Here is a 21,789-nt window from a genome sequence, read left to right on the forward strand (position 1 = left end):
TCTGTAAAGTCTGTGTATGTTGTTACTCAGCAGCACTGTTTAAGAAAAGTACACCTGCATGAAAGCCTTCCATTTCTTTTTGACATTCACACGTTTTAAAAATAATTGCTATATAAATTTTAGAAGACAAGAAATTTAATTATTCCAACTATCAGTTTATTTAAGATACTAGAATCATACAATAACTTTTTCCATTATTACTGTATACTTTAAGACATTACCCCTGTAAGATCATTTTTTAATTTATAAAAATAACTAGCTTACCTGTATTTTCCTTTTGCTCCCTACGCCTGAAAAAATGGATAACATCCTTTGGATTAGCTATTCGATCCACAAACTTCTGGCTAAAGCGAAGCACACTGAAAGGTTCAAAACCTCCACTATAGTCCACCTGGAAATACAGAATAAGATATGAAGGCTAGGTAACAACAGTTTACCATTTCAGTATTTAGGTTATGCTTGATACTTTAAAGTTAGTAAATGAATGTTCTACATTCATTTTAAAGATACTGATGATGTTACACCATTTATTCTACTGAAAAAATTAAGTTTCAAAGATTTGTAAGCTTACTCAAATCACTTTGTGTGGTGGAATAAAAATACAGCAAGAGTTTCCATAGTGTTGGAATGATTACACCTCCCCATGGTAACACTAGTAGTCTAGGCACCAGAGTACCATCTGAAAAGGAGGTGGAATTTTTAAACAAATTTTTAAACTTCTAAAACAGAAAGAAAATTCTCCACCAAAATAAGATGCTGGTCCTAGATGCATCAGTTAACAGGTCTATCCTCTTATGTATATTCTCTAACTTTAGACAAGAATAAATGCTAGGAAAAATCCATGAACAAAAAGAATCAAATCTGTGAGCTTTGAGGAAGATACACCCTTCAAAACACAGAATCTATTTAGAACTAACAGTCACTCTCAAGGCAGCCTCTTTCTAAAGAAGTCTATAGTGGTACAAGGACCTTTAAAAAGAATTAATACATTTCTTTCTAAGAGACCAATAACTTTTAACTCCCTCAAAAATTATAGCCTCCTGCCCTGATTGGTGTGGCTCAGTAGGTTGGGCATCATCCTGCAAACTAGAAGGTCGCCAGTTTGATTCTTGTCAGGGTATATGCCTGGGTTGTGAGTCAGGTCCCCGGTTTTGGCGTGCTACAGGCAACTGATCAATGTTTCTCTCCCTCTCTTCCTCCCTCCCTTCCCCTCTCTCTAAAAATAAATAAAATCTTTAAAAAAATTATAGCCTACTGGTGACCAAAAGCCTTACCAATAACATAAACAGTTGATTAACACATATTTTGTATGTTACATATATTATATACTGTATTCCCACAAGGTAAGCTAGAGAAAAGAAAATGTTATAAAGAAAATCACAAGGAAAATACATTTACAATATTTAATGAAAAAACCCACATGTAAGTGGACCCATGCACTTCAAAACCTGTGTTGTTCAAGAGTCAACTGTAATCAGCTAGTTTAAGCTCTTGTTCTCAATGTAATCCTCTGGGAACCAACATTATACTATGTACCAAGCTTATCCAGACTAATTCCTAAGCTCCCCCCTCTTACACTCTTTATCACGCTTAACACAAGCTGATTTCTGTTCATTTACTTGCTATCTGTTTATTATGCCTCACATCTCCACTTCCCATAAGCTCCACAAGTTCAACACCTCGTCTGTGTTATCATCATCGCCTGCAGGACAGAAGGTATTCAATAAATACTGATTCACTGAACCAATGAATTCATAAGAGGCCTCTAGTTGATACAATGTACCTTTGGAATATTACTTACATGGAAATAGCTGTCCATCTGTTTTAAAAATGATTAATAATTTACTGAGTTTAGGAAAAGGAATGCCAATTTTCTATTTAAATCTGGTTGGTCCTAATGGTACCAGGCAAATATAGAAGGGAAACATGGAATCCTCTGCCCTGTTAAAGAGAACCATGTGGTTCTCCCAAAACAACTATGTTTGTATTACCCAGACCATCTTCACAGTTGCTATGATATAAAACAGAAAATGTGAAATGCTCAAGCTATTGGATCTCCCCAAACTCTTCAGACCTTTTAACAATTATACTCCAGCACAGCTTTATTTGTAATTTTCTGCTCCTAAGAGTCACAAAGCCTGTTCATTAGGCAAACCTTACTGAATGTTCACAATGTGCTAGGCACTCTCCTAAGGGCCAGTGACACAGCCATGAATAAAACACAATCTTGGTTGTCAAGAAATTCACAAGCTGATTGGGGAGACAAACATGTAAATAATAACTGCAGGCAGAAGGAAATGGTGCTGCAACAAGCAGGCACAGAGTAAACTGAGGACACAAAGGAAGGTATATCGACTGAAGGGAGGTCAAGAAAAGCTACTTTGAAGAGGGGAAGCTTTAAGTGGCTGTTAAAGGAGAAATTACAGGAGAGAAGCACATTCCATGCAGCAGAATCACACAGGCAAAGGTGAGAAAGAATGTAATAAGCTTCATACACACATAAAAGAACAAAACTCAAGAGCCCTGGCTCAGTGGCTCAGTAGATTGAGTGCCAGCCTGCAAACCAAAGGGTCGCTGGTTCAACTCTCAGTCAGGGCACATGCCTGGGTTGTGGGCCAGGTCCCCCCTGAAGGGCAAACCACACATTGATATTTCTCTTCCTCTCTTTCTCCTTCCCTTTCTCTCTCTAAACATAAATAAAATCTTTTAAAAAAAGAATTTATTAAAAATTGTGTATTTATTCTTACATGTTTAAACTTCAGTCACCTTCAAAGTACTCTCTATTTGATACAATACACTTATTGAGACATTTTTTCCATTGCTCAAAACAGTTTCTGAACTCATTAATTTTGATGCTTTTTAGTGCTTCTGCTGTTTTTTGTTTCACCTCTTCCACATCGGCAAAATGTTTCCCTTTGAGGACTTTTTTCATTGAGGTGGCGGTGGGGGAAGGCACCTGGGGCAAGACTGGGTGAACAGGGAGCATGGGGCATGGGGGTCATGATGGTTTTGGTCAAGAAACTGCTGACCACTCAGCATAGTGTGGGTAGGTGCACTTGTACTTCACCCATCATGAAATGAGCAAATGTGTTGAAAGAGTCTTCAAAAAAATTTCACTGAAGCCAAATGCAGCCTCTCAGAACAAATGCCAGCTAGTCCACTAATACAGATGGGTTCCTAGAACACTCATCTACCAGGGGAAGCCTGTACTACAAGGGGCCCACCCTCGAGAACACAATTCAGGTTTTCTTGGGGATCCCCCCCTCATACTATCCTCTGAAAACCAATAAAATTCAATTCGTCTAACATAGTACTTACTCAAAATTAAAATGAAATAGGACTTACTCGCAGTCGTATAAGAGGCTTATCTGGCTGTTGAGAATTTCCCAGACGTTCCCGTTCAGCATTTTCAAGCATTTCTTCAATCTCAAAATAAAGACATTGTCATGATTGGGGGGAGGGATACTAGGGATACTACTGGCATCCAATGGGTAGAGGTCAGAGAGGATATTGTTAAAATCCTGCAATGCACAGAACAACTTCCTACAACAAAGAATTACCCAGTCTAAAATGTCAATTCTGCCGAGGTTGAGAGAGACCACTGGTTTCCTGACCTAAGCCTGACCAATTAATTCATTTTCCCTTTTCCTGGTTTCAGAAATTGGGTTTAGTTAGGGATGACTACATGACTTCAGTCCAATGAAACGCAATGCTAGGGGTTTTTCTGGAGCTACTGGAAAAAAATGATTCTTTCCGCTGTAAGAATAATGTAAGTCTGTGAGCTAGCATGTGGCAATGCCTTCCTTATAGTAAAGTTTAAGACAGAAACTATCAGAATGGGTGGCATGGGGCTAGACAGAAACAAAAACAGAGAAACACATACTCTTAATTTGAGTTTCTGGGCCAAATCATCTTGGAACCAGCATACTCTTAAACTTTTCAGATATACAAGTTACATGTTGCTGGTAAAGCTGTGATACTGGGCCAGTTACTTTATCTAAGGTTCAGTTCCTCTTTCTATGAAATGTGGATGGTAGACTCTCCCTATGCATAGCATTAAGTGGATTAAATGCAAAATGTTGTCAATGGTGCCCAGAATATATAAGCAGGCAATGAATATCAGTGATAATTATTATCCTTATTACTATCTCATGTGATTTCTTATGAGAATAAAAGGCAAAGCATAAGACTTAGCACAGAGTAAGAACTGAATATCAACAATTAATGCTATTAAGCTATCAATTTACATATTCTTAAATGCATTCACACAACTTCTGTAGTGGCTATAGAATCTCTGTAGAGGTTTATGGGTGGCAATCTGCATGGAAGGGGATGTATGGGACTTAGGCTGAAACTACAAAGTATATAGCAAATACATTTTAAGATTTTCTTTGGGGTAGCTTTTTGGGTGACAGGGATGCCCATGGAGATTATTAAAGAGGTAAAGGCTCTCCTCATCTATCAAAATACCCTACTTCCCCCCATCAAAGCCACTGCCAACTTTCATAAATATAATGAACAAATTATGAAATCAGGATAAAAAGAGAAAAGATTATATACATGTTTTTAAGAGGAGGGAAAGGCACTGGGAGAGGGGCTTAATTAAAATTTCTCATATATGTCTATATATGTCTATATATATATATATAGACATATATATATCTTTCTTCCATCTGGGAGAATTAAAACAAGGATTTTTGATAAAACTAAACTCATTTATTGAACAGTGGTTCCTTATAGGCTCCACAAGACTCTAACAAATATAGTTACTTCCCTCTGCTGAAGTATTTAATTTAATTTAAATAATCTCTCACCCAAAGTAGATCTCACTGATCTTTATTGAGAAAAATTACCTTCTCCAAACAGAAGCTTTGTACAACCTGGGTTACTTTAGGATTATCTGGGTTAAAAATGTCTGGATGATCATTCAGAATAACATCCTCCATAAAAAACGGCCGCACTGTGCGAAGAGGAATTTTCTGCATATTCATCTTCCTTCCTTTAATACGGAGCAAACCAACATGTCTGAAATGAGGGAAATGAAAGCCTAGTCACATTGTAAATTTCCTCAGGAAAATGTACACAGCAAAACTATCATATTTCTGAGTTTCTACAAAGTAATTCTTTGTAAAATCATACCCTTAAAAAATGTGTTTAGAAATTTAATGTCATGTCACAGGAGAAAATGTTAAATATTCTTCTTCCTCAGAATAAAATATACCCATCCATCATTTTTCCTGCCTGAACAAATATACAGTTTAGTAGAAGACAAACGTAACAGTTAAATATAATACATTATTAGGACCATGATAATAGCATACATAGTATATAGTATTACACATATATCTATTGTGTGTGTATATATGCATATGCACACATAAAGTAAACTAGCAGAACTATGAAAAAAAACCAGCAAACTTATGTCCATATCTACCTATTCATATAGGTACCTACCTATAGGTATCTACCTCACATCCATATCTACCTATTCATATTACTACTATATTCTTTAAACCTATTCTCATCTTAACAATCAGAACTTGAGTGGATTAAAGAGTAAAACCACTATTGGTTAATCGCTATTAACTACATTACTACATAATTACATAATTGCACAATTACATAATTACATTACTATATTACCCAAAAGAAATGAGATATGCTATAATACTGCATTTATTACCAGAAAAAAGTCATAGTTTTAGATAAATTTGTTTATTATTGGACTTTGTGAAATTAGTAATCATCTCTAGCACTCTAACTCGAAATTTAATAAATAAAAATGTTAGTCTTGAATTTGCCTCATAAGCAGCAAAATTATTAACACCATTGAGATGCTGTTGTATTGAAACTGGCTTACAATCTGGGAAAATAGTGAGACTACATCAAATGATCAATCTTCATAAAAAATCTATTATATATAAATAACAATACCATCAGTACCTTGAAACTATGAAATGATTAGGACATTATAGCAGGGTTGTTTTTTTTCTTTAATTGGTTTGGAAAATATAACAACTACTCACTTCTTTACAGCTTCTCCTGGGGAAAGAGATGTAACCACTGAACTTCCAGGTTGTGATACATAAAATAGTTGTTGTTCATTTTTGGTTGGAGCTATTTTACACTCATGTTCATGGCCCCAGATAACAAGATCAATAAAGTCATCCAAAAATTGTTCTGGAATGAAGTTGGTATTTCCATGTTTACTCCTATACCAAGATTTTAAAAATTAAATAATACAAATGTTCAGAGACATAGAAGAAATATCATATTAAGTATTCCATACACATCTTTTCTTCTCTTTTCATTAAAGGTTTATTACATCCTTCTATGTGCCAAAACTGGGCAAGAGATTGAGAATACAAAGATATTACCTAATTCCACAAGGGGATTAAAAATTTGCAGGACAGACAAGTAGGAGACCCCAAAAGAGAAAGCAGTCAATCCTACATTTAGATACAGATCACAAAAGGCTTTACAGAGGACTAGCCTGCTTTGAGCAAGTCAGAAAAGCATGAACTCTATTAATAGTGAAAACCTATAAAATGGTCTAATTATACAGCAAAAAAAGAAAGAATTAACAGAAAACAAAAGAGTTAATTCTAAACTTTGCAGAATAAAAACAAATCTCTGAATATGCCCATTCGTTTTTAACATCATCCGTTTTATTACTGATTATAAAAATGAGAGTAAGAATGTCAATCTTACATAAGATGAGTTTTCCATATTAAGTATCATGTGAATAAGTGATTTACACACTCTGGTTTTATACCTAGTTATCATTAAAAGATGTGTGAATATCCAAGATGAGTAAAGAAGGAAAGGTTTTTCCTAACACTGACTTACATCGTTGAGAATTTAAGTAAAAGTGTTCAAATACTTGGACCCAGCACTTACTTAATGCAAACCAATATTCATTCAACAAATATGTAGACAGTTAAGACACAGCAGCAAACAAAGTCTTTGTTCTAGTGGGGAAAACGAGCAAAAACACAAGATGTATATGTATATACATATGCATGGGGGTATGTGTGTGCACGTGTGTGTGTGTGTGTATGTATTTGCCAGGTATTGATACTATAAAAAAAAAATAACATGGAAGGAGGATGTCACTATACATAGTGTGGTGAGGAAAGGCCTCTCTGACATGTGACATATGAGCAGAGAACTGAGATAAGGGATTAGCACGCAAGGGAAGAAGGGAAGGGCAAAGGAATGAGCAGATGGCAAATGTGCAGAGGTGGGAATGTGTTCAGTAATTCCAAGAACAGCAAGATCAGTGTAGCTGAGCAGGATGAATGCAGGAAAGAGGAGGAAGTAAAGTCAGAAAAGAATCACATACTTCGGACTATTTTTACGTAGAAAACATGTATCTAGGGTCTAAAAATCAAACCCAAATCCCCTTCCATTTTTCCTTAGTTAACTTCTCAGCTTTGTGCCTTACATATCATTCTCACTGACATCTTAAGAAATATGTACTTTTTAAAGATTTTATTTATTCATTTTTAGAGAAAGCAGAAGAAAGGGAGAAAGAGAGGGGGAGAAATAGCGACGTGAGAAACAAACATAGGTTGGTGGTTGGTTGCTTCTAGGACGTGCCCTAACTGGGGACCGTACCCAAACCTAGGCATGTGCCCTGACCAAGAATCGAGCAGGCGACCTTTTGCTTTGTGGGATGATACTCAACCAAGTGAGCCACACAGGTCAGGGCTCACTTTTTTACTATAATGATCACATAATAAATCTTGCTTATTCAAGTCTCTATTCCCTCCAATCAATCCTGAACTCTATCAGTAAGTTTAAACTTCTTAAAACTAACAAAAGAAAGCTGATCTAACTATATTTAATATTCTGGAAAAATACCTGCACATATGTACGAGAAGATGTATATAAGAATGTTCATAATGAAAAGGTTTTTTAAAAAAAGGAGGAAAGTAAAGTGTATACATCAGTAAAAATGAATTATACTTTTAAGCATCAAAATGGATAAATCTTGTAATACTTAACATAATAAGCCAGCTGTAAAATTTACAGCATGGTTCCAGTTATACCAAAACTAACTTAACTCATTATGGATATATATGTGATTAAACAATAAAGAAAACCAATGGGCTGAGTATATAAAAATTGAAGACTGTGCTTTTCCCTGGGGTACGCAGGAAGAAAAAGGGCTAGGGAAGAGCATGGGATAATGAACTAATAGTGTTCTATAGTTTGCTGAATTCACACATATTCATCTTATGGTCATTCTTATACCTTATTAATATATATTGAAAACTTTTGAAACAGTCACACAAAGCATATTTAAGTTTTGCCTGACCCAGCACTGACAACTTTCAAAGAATGAGGAGCATTTTACTCACATAGGGAAGCCTGGAAACAGAGATTTGGGGAACCTCAATACTTGACACAACAATTTCCAGAGAATACTTTTACCTGTTCTGATGAATCACAAATAAATTAAACCAAGCATTCTCATCTTCTTTTGGTCTCAACATTGTTACTTTTTTATTGAGGAACATTCGATATAGCCTTTCATCTGGAATGGATCCTGAAATGGACATTACATTATTTTAAAACTGGTTTCTTACTTGGTTTTAAGAAATGAATAGGTTTTGCTTCTAAATTATGTGCTTCTCGCCTCAAAGTATTTCATTTTCCTACTAGAGATATATTTGAAATCTTGAATCATTATTTGCAAATGAGTGTATTCCAGGTCCTTGCATGACAAGTGCTGCGCAGTTAAATGCATTCAAAGAATGTTTTCCTGTCAAGTATATATACCTTCAAAATCTGAAAACTGTGGAATAAAAATTTGAGTTTTCTAAAACTGTTACTAAAATTTCTATTAAAATATTGTTTTTCACTATCTCTTTTTTATTATATGTACATGGTACTTTTGACCTAACATACATTATAAAATACACAAAGATATTAAAAGGGATGAGATAAAAATAAATGTATTTACAAAAAATAGTCAAATATATTGCATTTTTTAAATAAAAACACTGTGCTTTTTATTAACTTAATGAGTTTTAAATAAGTCTTCCTCTTACTCAAAGGGTTAGGATAGTCTAGCGAAGAAGCCAACAAAAACAAGTAAACAAACCCACAAGGTACAATTTTAAGTATTACAAAAGGAGAAAAAGTCCGGACACTAAGATAGGGAATGTCAGGGACAAGGTTGTTACTTTATGTAGAGATCAGGGAAGGCCCTGGGGAAAAGCCAATAATGCAGAGGTATAAGAGCCAGAAGAAGCCTAGCTTCATAAAGAGAATTCCTAGTGTGTGACCAATGGCATAAGTGGTGGACTGCACAACATATAACTAGAGAGGAAAAGTCGAGCCCAGGGCATTAGAAGGTTGATCGATTTAAGTCTTGAAGCACAGAGAACACTCACATTTGCAGGCTGGGGAAAAAATTTGAGGGAAAGGAGAGAGCAGTTTAGCCAGCTGGCAATTAGCTCCAAGGAAGCAGGAGTTGGCAGGCAGGAAAAGAAGTGGCAGCAGGGAACAAGAAGAACAGTGCCCACCCTCTTGCCCTGAGGCCCATAAAAGGCTGTGAGAGAATTGATAGTACAGACAGTAACCTCAGGGACAGTCAGAGAGTAGAGGCAACATTTAAAGAGGAGGCTGATGATAGAAGGGAATTTGCTAATTATAAAAAGAGGTCTCGAGTATATAGAGAAGGGTTGGGGTGAGAATAGAGGGTGGAGAGTAGACAGAATCCAGTTAAGGAAAACAGAACAGGATGAGAGTTTGAGAGAAAATGGATGACTGAAGCATAATGGGATGTCTACAGTGTGAAAGTGACAGGATTATGAACCCTAACACTGTAGTGATTAAAATACCAGTTAGTAGCGTTTTTTTAAATGTATTTCACTTTTTGCTCCATCACTTGCAAAACCAGACATTTACGTCAACCTCATTTTCTGTACCTCTAAAATATAAATAATCATGATGCTTTCCTACTTGTTAGAGAAATTATGAAATGAACAAAGACTAGAAAGCTTCCTAGAAAAAGTATTTAAATGCACCATCCATCATAATTATTTTAAAAATATATTCAAAGACAAGTAAAGTAAGTAAGATCTTCCACGACTTCTTTTACACCAAAATCACTCAAAAAATAATAAAACCTATTTTGAGACTAGAATGTGAAATTTTCCACCCGTTTCTGTCAGGGTACTTCAAGGTTGATTTAACATGGAATATAATTTTTATAATACTCAATATACAATAAACACAATAAAATAAAATATCAAGCTGAACTTAATTCAAGGAAGATACAATAAATAGACTTTTTTTTTAAAAAAACAGACATTTTTCTAAAAATGTCTTTGATCTGCCCTGGCTATTGTGGCTCAGTGGATTAACTACCTGCCTGTGAACTGAACGGTCACCTTCTAGATCCTCAGTCAGGGCACATGCCTGGGTTGCAGGTCAGGTCCCCCAGTAGGGGATGTGCAAGAGGCAACCGATGGCTGTTTTTTTTCCCTCTTTTTCCCTCCCTTCCCCTCTCTCTAAAAATAAATAAATAAATAATTTTTTTAATTATAAAAAAAAGTCTTTGATCTTTCATTCAAATGGAATAAAGCCTAGCAAATAGGCTTTTACCTACTGGACTCTAAATAAATTAAAGATAGCTAGGTTGATAAGGCAAATTTTCTGATCATTACAGATGACAGCTCTAGATTAGCATTCTCTAATAAAAATATAACATGAGTCACTAACACAGGCCAAAGATGTAATTTAAAATTTTCTACTGGCCACATTAAATAAAACAAGAAAAAAAAAAGCAGGTAAGATTAATTTTAACATATTTCATTTAACCCAATATATTAATAAGGTATTTTTTGTATTTTTTTCTAAATCTTGGAAATCTGACATGAATTTTTACAATTCTAGCATATCTCAATTCAGATGAGCCACATTTTAAGTGCTCAACATCTACATGAGGTGATTACTACAGTGGACAATGAAGCTTTCAACCTTTCAAAGACTTCTAAGATATCAAAATGCAGTTTTTCTAATTATTCTCTAACTGTAATGTTCAGGATTATCTAAACCTAAAAGAAAAAATGAACAGTAAATAGATACTTAAAACAATATTTTTTCACCAAAACTGCTATTAGGTCTATTGATTTTAATTAAATACTAAAAAATTTCTACCAAAACCTCCTATCATTTTTATAGTAACTCAGAAATACAGATTTGCCTCACTTTTTCCAATTAGCAACAAACTCCGGAATGCAATTTTCCAGTAGCTTAAATAATTAAATATTTATTAACATAAATAATAAAATCATCTTACCTAAGCCATATAGTGCAATTTTTGTGCTTCCTTTTTGGAGCAAAACTGGACTAATGTCTATCTTCTCCACAGACATTGAACGTCCAAAGTGATTTACATATCCAGCACAACTTAATATATCCAGGGCACAAAGCGTATCTGCCTATGCAGAATATTTTCAAAGAATGTAAATGTATATTTAAAAATAAGTAATTTGCATATCATATTATTACCTAGTAAAGTATATTCTATATACTAGTTACAAAAGCACAGGTTTTACATACTAGTTACAAGAGCAGATTAACATAAGTGTCTTCTCAAAACAAAATTACAATATTAAAATTTTTTCTACCATTTTTCTTTCAGAAATTACCTGCAACTGGAATTACATGCTAAATACAAAGTGAACATTTCATTAAAATTTATGATGTCTTGGCCACTGAAAATTAAAAACTAGCTGTGAAGTACGTATTTTTTAATATTAAGCAGTGGGGGGAAGATGTGGGAGGAAAAGACTTGATAACTAGTTATTTATAATATTTATTACCAGATAAAACAAAAAGATATTTTCAGTTTAGGACCTTTAGTCTTACCTCTATATAAACAGGTAACAAGATGCCCTAATTTACATTTAAATGAAACACTTTTCCATTTCAATAAGTTTATGAAACACTCATTTCCTACAGGTGAGATTCTATGAGATAAGAGATACAAGAGCACTGGTGAACCGTAGAGCATTATACAAAAGATAGGTGTTGGCTTATTCTTACTCCTGGTTACTTATGGTTAATCTCAGCACTAATAAAATAAAAGCATATCTCACACACCAATTATTATTCCAGATTTTAAAAAACTGTCTCAAAGGCAGTATAAAAGCATATATGAATGATAAAAAGTCAATTTGAACTTTTTAACTCTTTTAAAAATTACTTTCCACACACAAACTAATCATCTCAAAAATTTCAACAAACTGCAAAAACCCAGTAATTACCCCTGTGGGATCATCATGGTTGCCATGAATACTAAACACTGGAATCGAAATGTTGATATTGTCATCTTGGTAGTTCACCCATGGAAACCTTAAAAAAATAAAAATGTTTAAAGGAAGGTATTTAAGGTTCTGTAAGAGACAAAAGCTATTTCCCCCAGTATCCTCCCTCAAAAAATAATGCAGTTATAGGCAAACTGGATAATCTAAGTGGACAAATGACTACAAGTTTGGAGCTTTAAAAAAATAAAATCATAGGCAACAATTCATTTCAGTTCAAGTTTGAAAATATGTCGAAGTACTATACTTTATTAAAGAAACCCCTACAATAAATGATGCTTGTGAATTGTAAAAAAGAGTGGCATATCTAGTTAATGGGACATTAATGGGTTCTCAAAATTTTAAAAGCTGTTGTACAATGTTTTTATTTGCAGAAAGGGGAGGGCAAGAAACATATCCACTTTTAAATCCAAAAGACCTAGACTAAAAATTCCAACTCTATCACATCTAGCTCATCTTCTCTGAGACAACTGATGTTCACAATTTCTAGTATATCTTTGTAAAATTATCTTGTACCTGTAAAAAGCAAATAAATACCTCTTCCTTCTTATACAAATAATAGCACAATATAGATTACTACACTCTGCTTTTATTATTTAACATATTTTAGACATCATTCTATGTCTAAAGCATAATAGCTTTGTTGGGGACCACTTTGTGTATTGGGAACTGTAGCCCTGCAAAAGAATGCAAGGTAATTACTGAAGTTTGCTTTGCTTCCCACTGCCCTGATAAGGAAAAACCCGGTGTTTTACTTCACCATAAGGAGATAATTTCTGAGCCCCAAAAACTGTGCCTTAAAGAGCATCTGGTGCCACCTTGTCTGACAGACCTTGATTTAAGACAAACCTCTGTATTTCTTCAATTTATTATCTATAGCCCTCTGAAGTAAAGTGATAGGCTTTGCATGCACGCTATACCCCTGCGCTCATTTCATTCTCAATAAAAGTCACTTCATGAGAAGGGCTCAGGGCACTCTCCACTAGAGGGTCTCAACACCCCGTTTTCCTGGCAGACCGAGAGTATATGGAACGATTTATGATTTATTTCCCCATCCACAGTGGCTGGGGGGACTACGTGGGCAGGGTGTCCCCACAAAGAGCTTCCATGTGCTTTTCTGGCTAGACAGTATTCCATGGTATTGATTATTATAATGTGTTTAAGGAGTCACATACAAATGGACATTTAGACAACTTTCAGTCTTTCATTTTACAAATAATGCTCAAGTCAACAATCTTGTACAAAGCTGCCCTTGTAAGAAGATAGGAAAATATCTAGAAAAGAATTGCTGGGTCAAAGAATATGAGTGCATTTATAAATTTGATAGCTACTGCCAATTTCCCTCCACAGAGATTGTACAAATTCACACATAATACAATGGTAACACATGAGAGTTTCGCCTTACTCTACCAACATAATACTTTATTGTCAAGCCTTTAAATCTATGCCAGTGGTTCTAAATTTTAGCTGCATGTTAGCGTTATCTAGGAATCTTTTAAGAAATACTAATGCCCACAACATACTCAATGAGGTTAATCAGCCTGAAGGCTAGGCATAAGTATTTTTTAAGATTCCTAAGTAACTATTATGTGTTCCAGGATTGCAAATCCTGATCTAGGCTAACCTAACAGGAGAAAAATATTTCAGTATACTTCATCTTTCTTACAAATGAGCTTCATTTTATAGCTTTTATATTCTTTTAATATGTTTACATGTAACTTTATTTCCTTTTCTATGAGCTGTGTCCATATTCTCTACTTATTTTTAACTAACTCAGATTTTTTTTTTTTTAATCGATTTGAAAGAACTATTTATCGCTTGTGGAAATTTAATTTGGAATTAGTTGCAAATATTTTTACTGGTTGATCTTCCATTTTTGGCTTTGCTTCAGGTGGTTTTTGTCACACAGAAATTTACTTTTACAAAGAAAAAGTACCAATCTTTCTTTTAAGGCTCCTAGGTTTGTGCCATATTCAGAAAAGTCTTTTCCATATCTAGATTTTGAAAAAAAACATAACAGTTTCTTCTAGTACTTTTATTGAATAATCCATATTTTTTGTGGCGATGTGAGATGGTGCCTTCATCAAATACTAAATTACTACATATATTGAGGCTACTTCGGGAATTTAGTATGTCTAAAGGACACAGGAAGCAACCTAAAAGAATAACCAATGGCTACAGCTGGTAAAATTTATTTAAACTACAAAATAGATCACAACAGTATTAAATTGTAACCCAAAAGGAAAAAATGAGTTCATACTAATGAACAGCTGAATTAGTTCCTAATGACACAATTGAATTAATAAATGAGAGACAAAGGACAGATATTCCTTTCTAAAGAATGCCAGTCAGTAAATATAGAAAGAATGTGGAAAATAGAAAATCACCATTAGAACTGCTATAGAGAGGCAAGAGCCACTAACGAATGCTAAAATTAGTAGACAAACTTTAAGGAGAAACAGAATAGTTGTATAGACTCAAAATATCCCTCCCAAAATATTTAGCAGTTACAGTGGTGGTTTTAACCATGGCCATAAATTCTTTGATACTACTTCCTCTGTCCTGAAATTACAACTTAATTCCCTCTCTGAGTGCAGGCTGGGCTTAGCAACTCCATTCTAACAAATAGTGTACAGAAAGGGGAAAAAAGTAATTTGACAGCAGAGAAACCTGGCAGACACCACCTTAACCAAGTGATCAAGGTTAACCTCAGTGATAAACCTACAGTGATAAACCATGTAGAGAGCATGTACTCCTGATAAGCACTTTACCTCTGTGGGGAATATTCTTCCCCCAAAAACATAATCCTAGTCTAATCATGAGAAAGAGCTAACTTCAGGGACCTTCTAACTTCAAAAAGTGCCAGGGTCATCAAAGATAAGGAGAGACTGTGAAACTAGAATAGGCTGAAGAAAACTAACAGAATATTTTAACTAAATGTAATGTGGTATCCTAATAAAATGTTTAAGAAAAAAACCTAAAGTTATCTTTATGACATGGGGTTCCTGGTAGATATCAAAGTAAGTCCCAAAAGCACAAATCTTTAAAAAAAAATAAATAAATAAATCTCTCTCTCTATCTCAAAATTAAATACTTCAGTCAACAAAAGGTACCATAAACAAAGTCAAAAGATAATCCACTGACTGGGGGAAAAAAATACACGCCTATCAAAAGCTTAGTATATAGAATATATAAATAACTTCTGCAAAGTCAGTAGCAATAGGCAAAAATCCCCATTTTTAAAATAGGCAAAGGATATCAACAGAAGATACCAAAATGTAAAATAAGAATTCAAGAAGATACTCAGTCCCGCAATTAATTAAGGAATTACAAATTACTATAATGATGTACAGAAAATTCAAAGAACTAAATTTACTATAAAAATAGGTTATAATGAGAAATCGCTCATTGTTAATGTTTGTGTATCTTATACAAAAATACTCTACATAAGGAAACTTTACATAAGCACATAAATATACTTACTTACTAAAACCAAAGTTGACTGACTGATCGCTGATAATTTCAAACTGTACAGGACGATCGCCCATGCAATATCTTCTTAATAACTCCAGGCAGGTATGTAATGTTTTTCTTGAGGGCTTATTTTCATGAAAAAGATCACCACCTAACAAAATAAAGTCCACCTAATCAGCAGAAAAGTGTTAAAATTAGTATGTTTTATAGACAAAATTTTTCTAACAGATGAAAGGTAGAAAAATGTATGACACTGTATTGCACAGAAATTTAAATACTTTATTCATTCAATGGACCTTCCAACCTGGTGATTAATTTCACTACAACTTTGGTTCCTAGGCCATCTTCAAAAAAGCTATCTTCAAACTACAACACCAAGTCTCTCACTGATGCAACCCCAACTGATCATTTTTTTTTCCATTATTCAAATCAAGAATAAAGTCAGTGCTTTAATAGAACCTATGAAAGAGGTAGCAAATTCAATCCAAATTATTTATTCTATTTAGTAATAGTTATTTAGAGTTTCTAAGGGCAATGGCAGCTAAGGATATAGCAATCTACAAAATAGATAACATCCCTGCCCTCATTAAATACTGCCAATATACAATACCCTATATTAGGCCCTGAGAATACAATGATAAATAAAATATAATCCCTATCCTAAAAATGTTCAAAATCTAACGGAAAAGACAAACTGTTATGCATGTAAGATAAGTGAGACTGACAAGTACTAGAATGGGTATGTAAACAAACCAAAAGCAGAAATGGCATTACAATGAGTTCTAATTGAGAACAGGAAATTCCTGTGAAGACAGTGAGTCTGGGAGAGATTTGCCTACACAGTGGCACTATGAAGGATAACTGAGATTCTGAGGAAGAGCATTCTAGGAACAGAGAGGAGAAAATCACACCAAAATAAAGTCCTACACTGATGCTTTCAAGAAGCGTGCCACCCACCAGAAGAAATTTAATTAAGATTTTAACTATACAAAGGAATCCAGCAGTACAGATCACTGTGGGCTAGAGCAGTGAAGGGTTGCCGAATGTGCTACCACAAAGCCTGCCACTTTGGCATGTGAACTGTTTTGAGCTGAAGGCAATTAAGACCCAGCTGACTGAGGAAAAACATTTCTACCTCTCCCTTAACTGGCAAGAGTTTGGATAGAGATCCTACAGCAGCAAGAAAGCTATTACCAGGGATGACTTTTTATACCAGTGAGACCTATCTGCATGACAAGGCACACATTTTGTTTATCAAACATTTGTTCTTCCTATCTTCCTGCGAATTGCCTTCCTCCTCTTTGAAGTCCCACACCCCTAAACCCTTCTTTTGCTCAGGATGGTATGTAAGCCTCAACTACCTGACTACCAGGAAGCTTCATATTTTTATGTATGAAATTTGTTTTTCTTCTGTTAATTTGTCAATGTAATTATCACACCAACCAAAGAACTGAGACAGAAAGGGAAAAGTTTTCCATCCCTACAGCAGTCAGAGAAGTTTTGATAAAAATTGGGATTTAAGCTATGTCTTCAAAAATGAACATGATTTCAGTAAAGGGAGGAAACAATCGTAATCAAAGGCATTGAAGAAACAAAACAAAACAAACAATTTTCGGAGGGAAGGAGAAAAGAGGAGTTGTTTAAATGGTATAGTTTCACTTTTGCAAGATGAAAAGAGATCTGGAGATTGGTTACACAACGTGAATGTGCTTAACACTGCTGAAGTGTATATACTTAAAAATGGTTAAGATGGTAAATTTTATTATGTGCATTTTACCAGAAGGAAAAATTTTTTTAAATTTTTTAGAAACTGGTTTGTGACTCCAGGGAACACTGAAAAGGACACAGTGACTCTCTTCCGTGGTATTACTGCCAAAAGTGAATTTAATCATGAGGAAGTGTCAGACCAACCCAAATGAGGAATGTCCTACAAAATAACTAGACTGTATTCTTTCACAACAAAAGGCAAAGACAGACTACAACACACTAAAGAAACATGACAACTAAATGCAAAATGCAATCTTGGATAGGATTTTGATACCACCTACCTGCCCCCAGACTGCTGTAACAGACATTACTAAGATATTGGTAACATCTTAAAATTACATAATGGTATTGAATCAATATTAATTTCCTGGTTTTGGTAAATGCATTGTTGTTATATATGCAAGTTACTCGAAAATGGTTCACAAAAGAGTGTGTGTGTGTGTGTGTGTGTGTGAGAGAGAGAGAGAGAGAGAGAGAGAGAGAGAAAGCTGAGGGAGGATAGAGCAAATGTGGTAAAATGTAGGAAAAACTGGGTGAAGGGTTAAGAAATTCTTTGTACTATTCTTGCAACTTTTCTAAGACTGACATTGTTTCAACATTAAAATTTAGAAAAAGACTCCAAGAACTAGGGAGTAGAAATAAGGCTGGTAGATAGAGTAGGCCCTACAAAATAGAGGGCTTAAAAGTTAGGAAAACTTCAGGCAAAAACTAAGTAACAAGCATCTGGAAGTATCAGCATGAGGCTGTGAGGGGAGACGGCAGTTAAAATTAAGGAAACAGGGAAGGAAAACAAAATAGAAGAAAAGGGCAAAGTAGGAAAAAAAAAGGTTATGCTCAGGGAAAAAAAAAAAAAATTTAACACTCAAGAGTTAGAAAACAAAGAAAATGGGATTCCCTGGGGCCCTAGACTCACATTTCAACTGCCTGTTGGAATGTTTCTTTGAATGTCCTATTAGAATCTCCTAACTCAAATGTCCTAAATTAGAATTCATCATCTTCCTAAGCAGTACCTCTTTGTTGTTTAAAACCTATTTCCATTAATTGGTACCCCCATTTACCCAAATTTAACACACTTCATAGTAACTGTCATACCCTTTTGTCTCATTCCCACCTCCCACAACTAACGAATCAAAGTATACATATCCTGTGTTTGGAAGATCTCTTGCATTCACTTCCTCTTTTCCATCCTATGCTACTACCTTAAAAATGCCTTAAACTGGACTCCAATTCAAGCTATACCCTGTTGCCAGAAGACTTTCTAATGAATTGGATACAAAATCCTCAATCTAGAATTTGAAGCTTTCCTTAATGCAGTTCAAACCACATTTCTGGTCTTTCAAGAAGCTTTCTAACAAACACAGCCTACCGGTGAGCAGACCAGACCTGCTGTTGCCCTAAAATACTTCATACTGTCTGTCTCACCCATGTGCCCTTCCTCCTACTGCCTGTGAAATGCTTTCTCCATGCTCTTCGCCCATCAAAAAGCCTACCCATCCTTCAAAGCCCAAGTTAAATGCCATCGCCTTCATTAAACTCAGCTTGCTATCCTCATCTAAATATAATCTCTTCCACCTCTAAAATCAAATCAATCTATCCTCATCACACCTTCACTGTCTATCTATCTTTCTTAAATAGAAACTATGGCATTTCTGCACTCAGAAAATACCCCATCAATATTTGTAAATTTGTACAGACTATTTTCAGAAGTAGCTCCCACCTGAATTGCAGGCACAAAGCACCCAAAACCTGCGGCAGGTTTTTAGTACATTGTTACTTAAACAGGCAGCGTGAGCCCATAAACATATAAAACAAAACTCTAATTCTAAAAGAAAAGGAGACTGCTGAATAAGAGAACAAAAGAGAAACTGCAAAAACATTAACCAAACTTACTTCATTTTCCTGGGCAAGTCTTAAAATTTCATCAAGTGTGACAAACGTATCATTTCCTCTGACTGCATCTTTCTCCATAAATCCCAGATGAATATCTGTTGCAACTAAGATTTTAAATGTATTTTCATCATCACTGTATTAAAAAAGAAATATTTCAATATATTCATTAAAAGAATGTTCAGGTACATTGAAACCTAAACTGCAGTTATGGAGTATAATCACTTTTCTAGTCTTAAAACTAAGTCTGAAAATTTGAAATATTCAAAAGATCTTTCTCCTCACATAGTTTGCCTACCACTAATTCAATACAGAACAAATGTACATAAATTTTAAAAAGGTCTTTGACTGCTTCAAAAATTTATAACCTTGTCACAATCAGTTTTACACACTCATTTGTACCCTGGACCAAAAAGCTTTATTGTTTTCCTATTCTGTTTCGTAACAAAAACCCAAGAGGATTTGACACCATATCTAAATTTGCCATTTATTCATTCTGTACTCCTCCAGGAAAAATTAGATGTAACTGGTTAATTTTAAAAGCCCTTCCTCTTATTTTATAAGTAGATTTTATGCCAATAAATCAGTAACTCACATTCAGGCCCCTGAAGTTGCTTATTTGACTCTCTATTCTCTATACAATGTTAAGTGTTACCTCAACAAACTTGGTCAAGAAATAAAACAGAATTATTTACAGTTCTATTCAAATTTGTTAGTATTCAAAGGTACTTTCATGTGAAACAGCTATGTAATAGTTATTAATACTCTTAAAGTACTTTTTAACATTTTTTTTGAAGTATTTTTATATCTATGATTTCATCTCAACTCACACATGTAGAGTTAGGTATTGCTATCTCTGAAAAATAAGAAGGATAGACACAGGGAAATTAATTGATTTATTGCACAACTACTAGAAACAGGACTAAAATCATTTTAAAATTCAGACTATATTTCACCAAACTATCATAATGGACTTAAAACACACACACACACACACACACACACACACACACACCTCTCTCCAAAATTAAAATCTTCATATGAAAGAGATTTTCCCAGAAAAGATTTCTCTTCAAAAACTTTAAAAATGATAGTTTTGATTGCTATGTACAAAAAGATAGGTCTGAATACTTTCTGATCACATTACTACCCTATGCTTCCACAGCAACTTGTGAAGGATTTTCATTACTCTCCCATTTAAAAATCAAAATTAATCTGAGAAAGGCATTTTTATTCCAGCTATACAAATGAAGAAACTGAGGCAAAGTTTAGAAAATTGCTAGCTTGCTCGAGATCACACAAGATTAACCAAGGAATTAAAACCACGGTGAAAGACTCCAACTGTTCCTTGTCCTCTACTTATTTTCATTTTACTAAAAATTAATTCCAATTTACTCAATACGAGAGCAGTTTACTCCTCTAAAAATGTGCTTTAACAGACTTGCCCTTACTACTAAGACTTTATCATGAAAGCTCAAGAATATTTATGGCCCTAATATTTTAAGACAAAACCTAAGAACATAAACTTACATACTAAAGCAACGCAACCAAATTACTGCAAGACCCAATCTATTGCTGCGTATTATCTTTTAGTTAATAAACAATATAGTATGAACATTCCAAGTATTCTTTTTAATGACTATCACTTCTGTTCACAATCAAGCTATTTGGTGCTAATTTATTAAATATGTTTTATTTTAGGATGATCAAAGTTGATGGGTTCTAGAAACCCAAAGCAACAAAAACATTCCAAAAGACAGGTGCTTACAGGGCTTCTGCAGGACTCATTTCTGTGGTCAATCCAGTTACTCTAGGACCAGTTTTCTCTCCAAGTAATCCCTGGTCCTTCACTCAAATGTCAGAAAACTCGTTCGATTCCAAATTCTAAAAACAAAACATATTATTGTAAAACACGCATTTTTAAAAAGCAGACTGGCAATAGTGGAGGAGTCTCATTTTCACCCAAGCATCTACCGTACTTTTAAGAACTAAGAATAGAAATGAGCACATCTCTAGTGCCATTCTAGTTTCGCCATTATGATTAAGCTCATCTCCTATTTCCCTTTTCCATGCCCTATGGCAAACTGCTAAATTAATGGGCAAAAAGGGTCATGCACCCAAGTTCTGGATTAGCACACGAACAACTCTGAATGAGCAAAAATGTTTATGGTTCTTGCACAGGCTATTCTGAGGCATGGAGGCGAACTTGTACTTCCTGCTTAAACACAAGATTTTCTAAAGGAATGGGCTAATCTTGTATAGAGGATGGCCCCGCGTTTAAAGCCAGTGTCGATAGAAACACTTAGTCTACGGAGAA

The 21,789-nt window shown here is 34.7% G+C and overlaps 1 protein-coding gene across 1 annotated transcript in view; it reads right to left on the reverse strand.

Annotated features, from left to right (window-relative positions):
* Nucleotides 1-21,521, reverse strand: part of MRE11 (MRE11 homolog, double strand break repair nuclease) — a 65,849-nt gene extending 44,328 nt beyond the window's left edge. Inside the window, exons 1-10 of the mRNA XM_054592605.1 lie at nucleotides 21,241-21,521; nucleotides 19,476-19,608; nucleotides 15,828-15,988; nucleotides 12,288-12,375; nucleotides 11,318-11,459; nucleotides 8,440-8,554; nucleotides 6,027-6,212; nucleotides 4,854-5,025; nucleotides 3,346-3,426; nucleotides 265-391 (exon numbers count right to left, since the gene is read on the reverse strand). Of these exons, the coding sequence (XP_054448580.1) occupies nucleotides 265-391; nucleotides 3,346-3,426; nucleotides 4,854-5,025; nucleotides 6,027-6,212; nucleotides 8,440-8,554; nucleotides 11,318-11,459; nucleotides 12,288-12,375; nucleotides 15,828-15,988; nucleotides 19,476-19,608; nucleotides 21,241-21,260 (1,225 nt within the window). The 5' untranslated portion in view covers nucleotides 21,261-21,521. The remainder of the gene's footprint in view (nucleotides 1-264; nucleotides 392-3,345; nucleotides 3,427-4,853; nucleotides 5,026-6,026; nucleotides 6,213-8,439; nucleotides 8,555-11,317; nucleotides 11,460-12,287; nucleotides 12,376-15,827; nucleotides 15,989-19,475; nucleotides 19,609-21,240) is intronic.
* Between the last annotated feature and the right edge of the window lie 268 nt (nucleotides 21,522-21,789).

The sequence above is a fragment of the Pteronotus mesoamericanus genome, unplaced genomic scaffold (genome assembly GCF_021234165.1).
Source record: "Pteronotus mesoamericanus isolate MK-2021 breed Mesoamerican mustached bat unplaced genomic scaffold, CSHL_Meso_final scaffold_36, whole genome shotgun sequence".
Classification (NCBI taxonomy): Eukaryota; Metazoa; Chordata; class Mammalia; order Chiroptera; family Mormoopidae; genus Pteronotus; species Pteronotus mesoamericanus.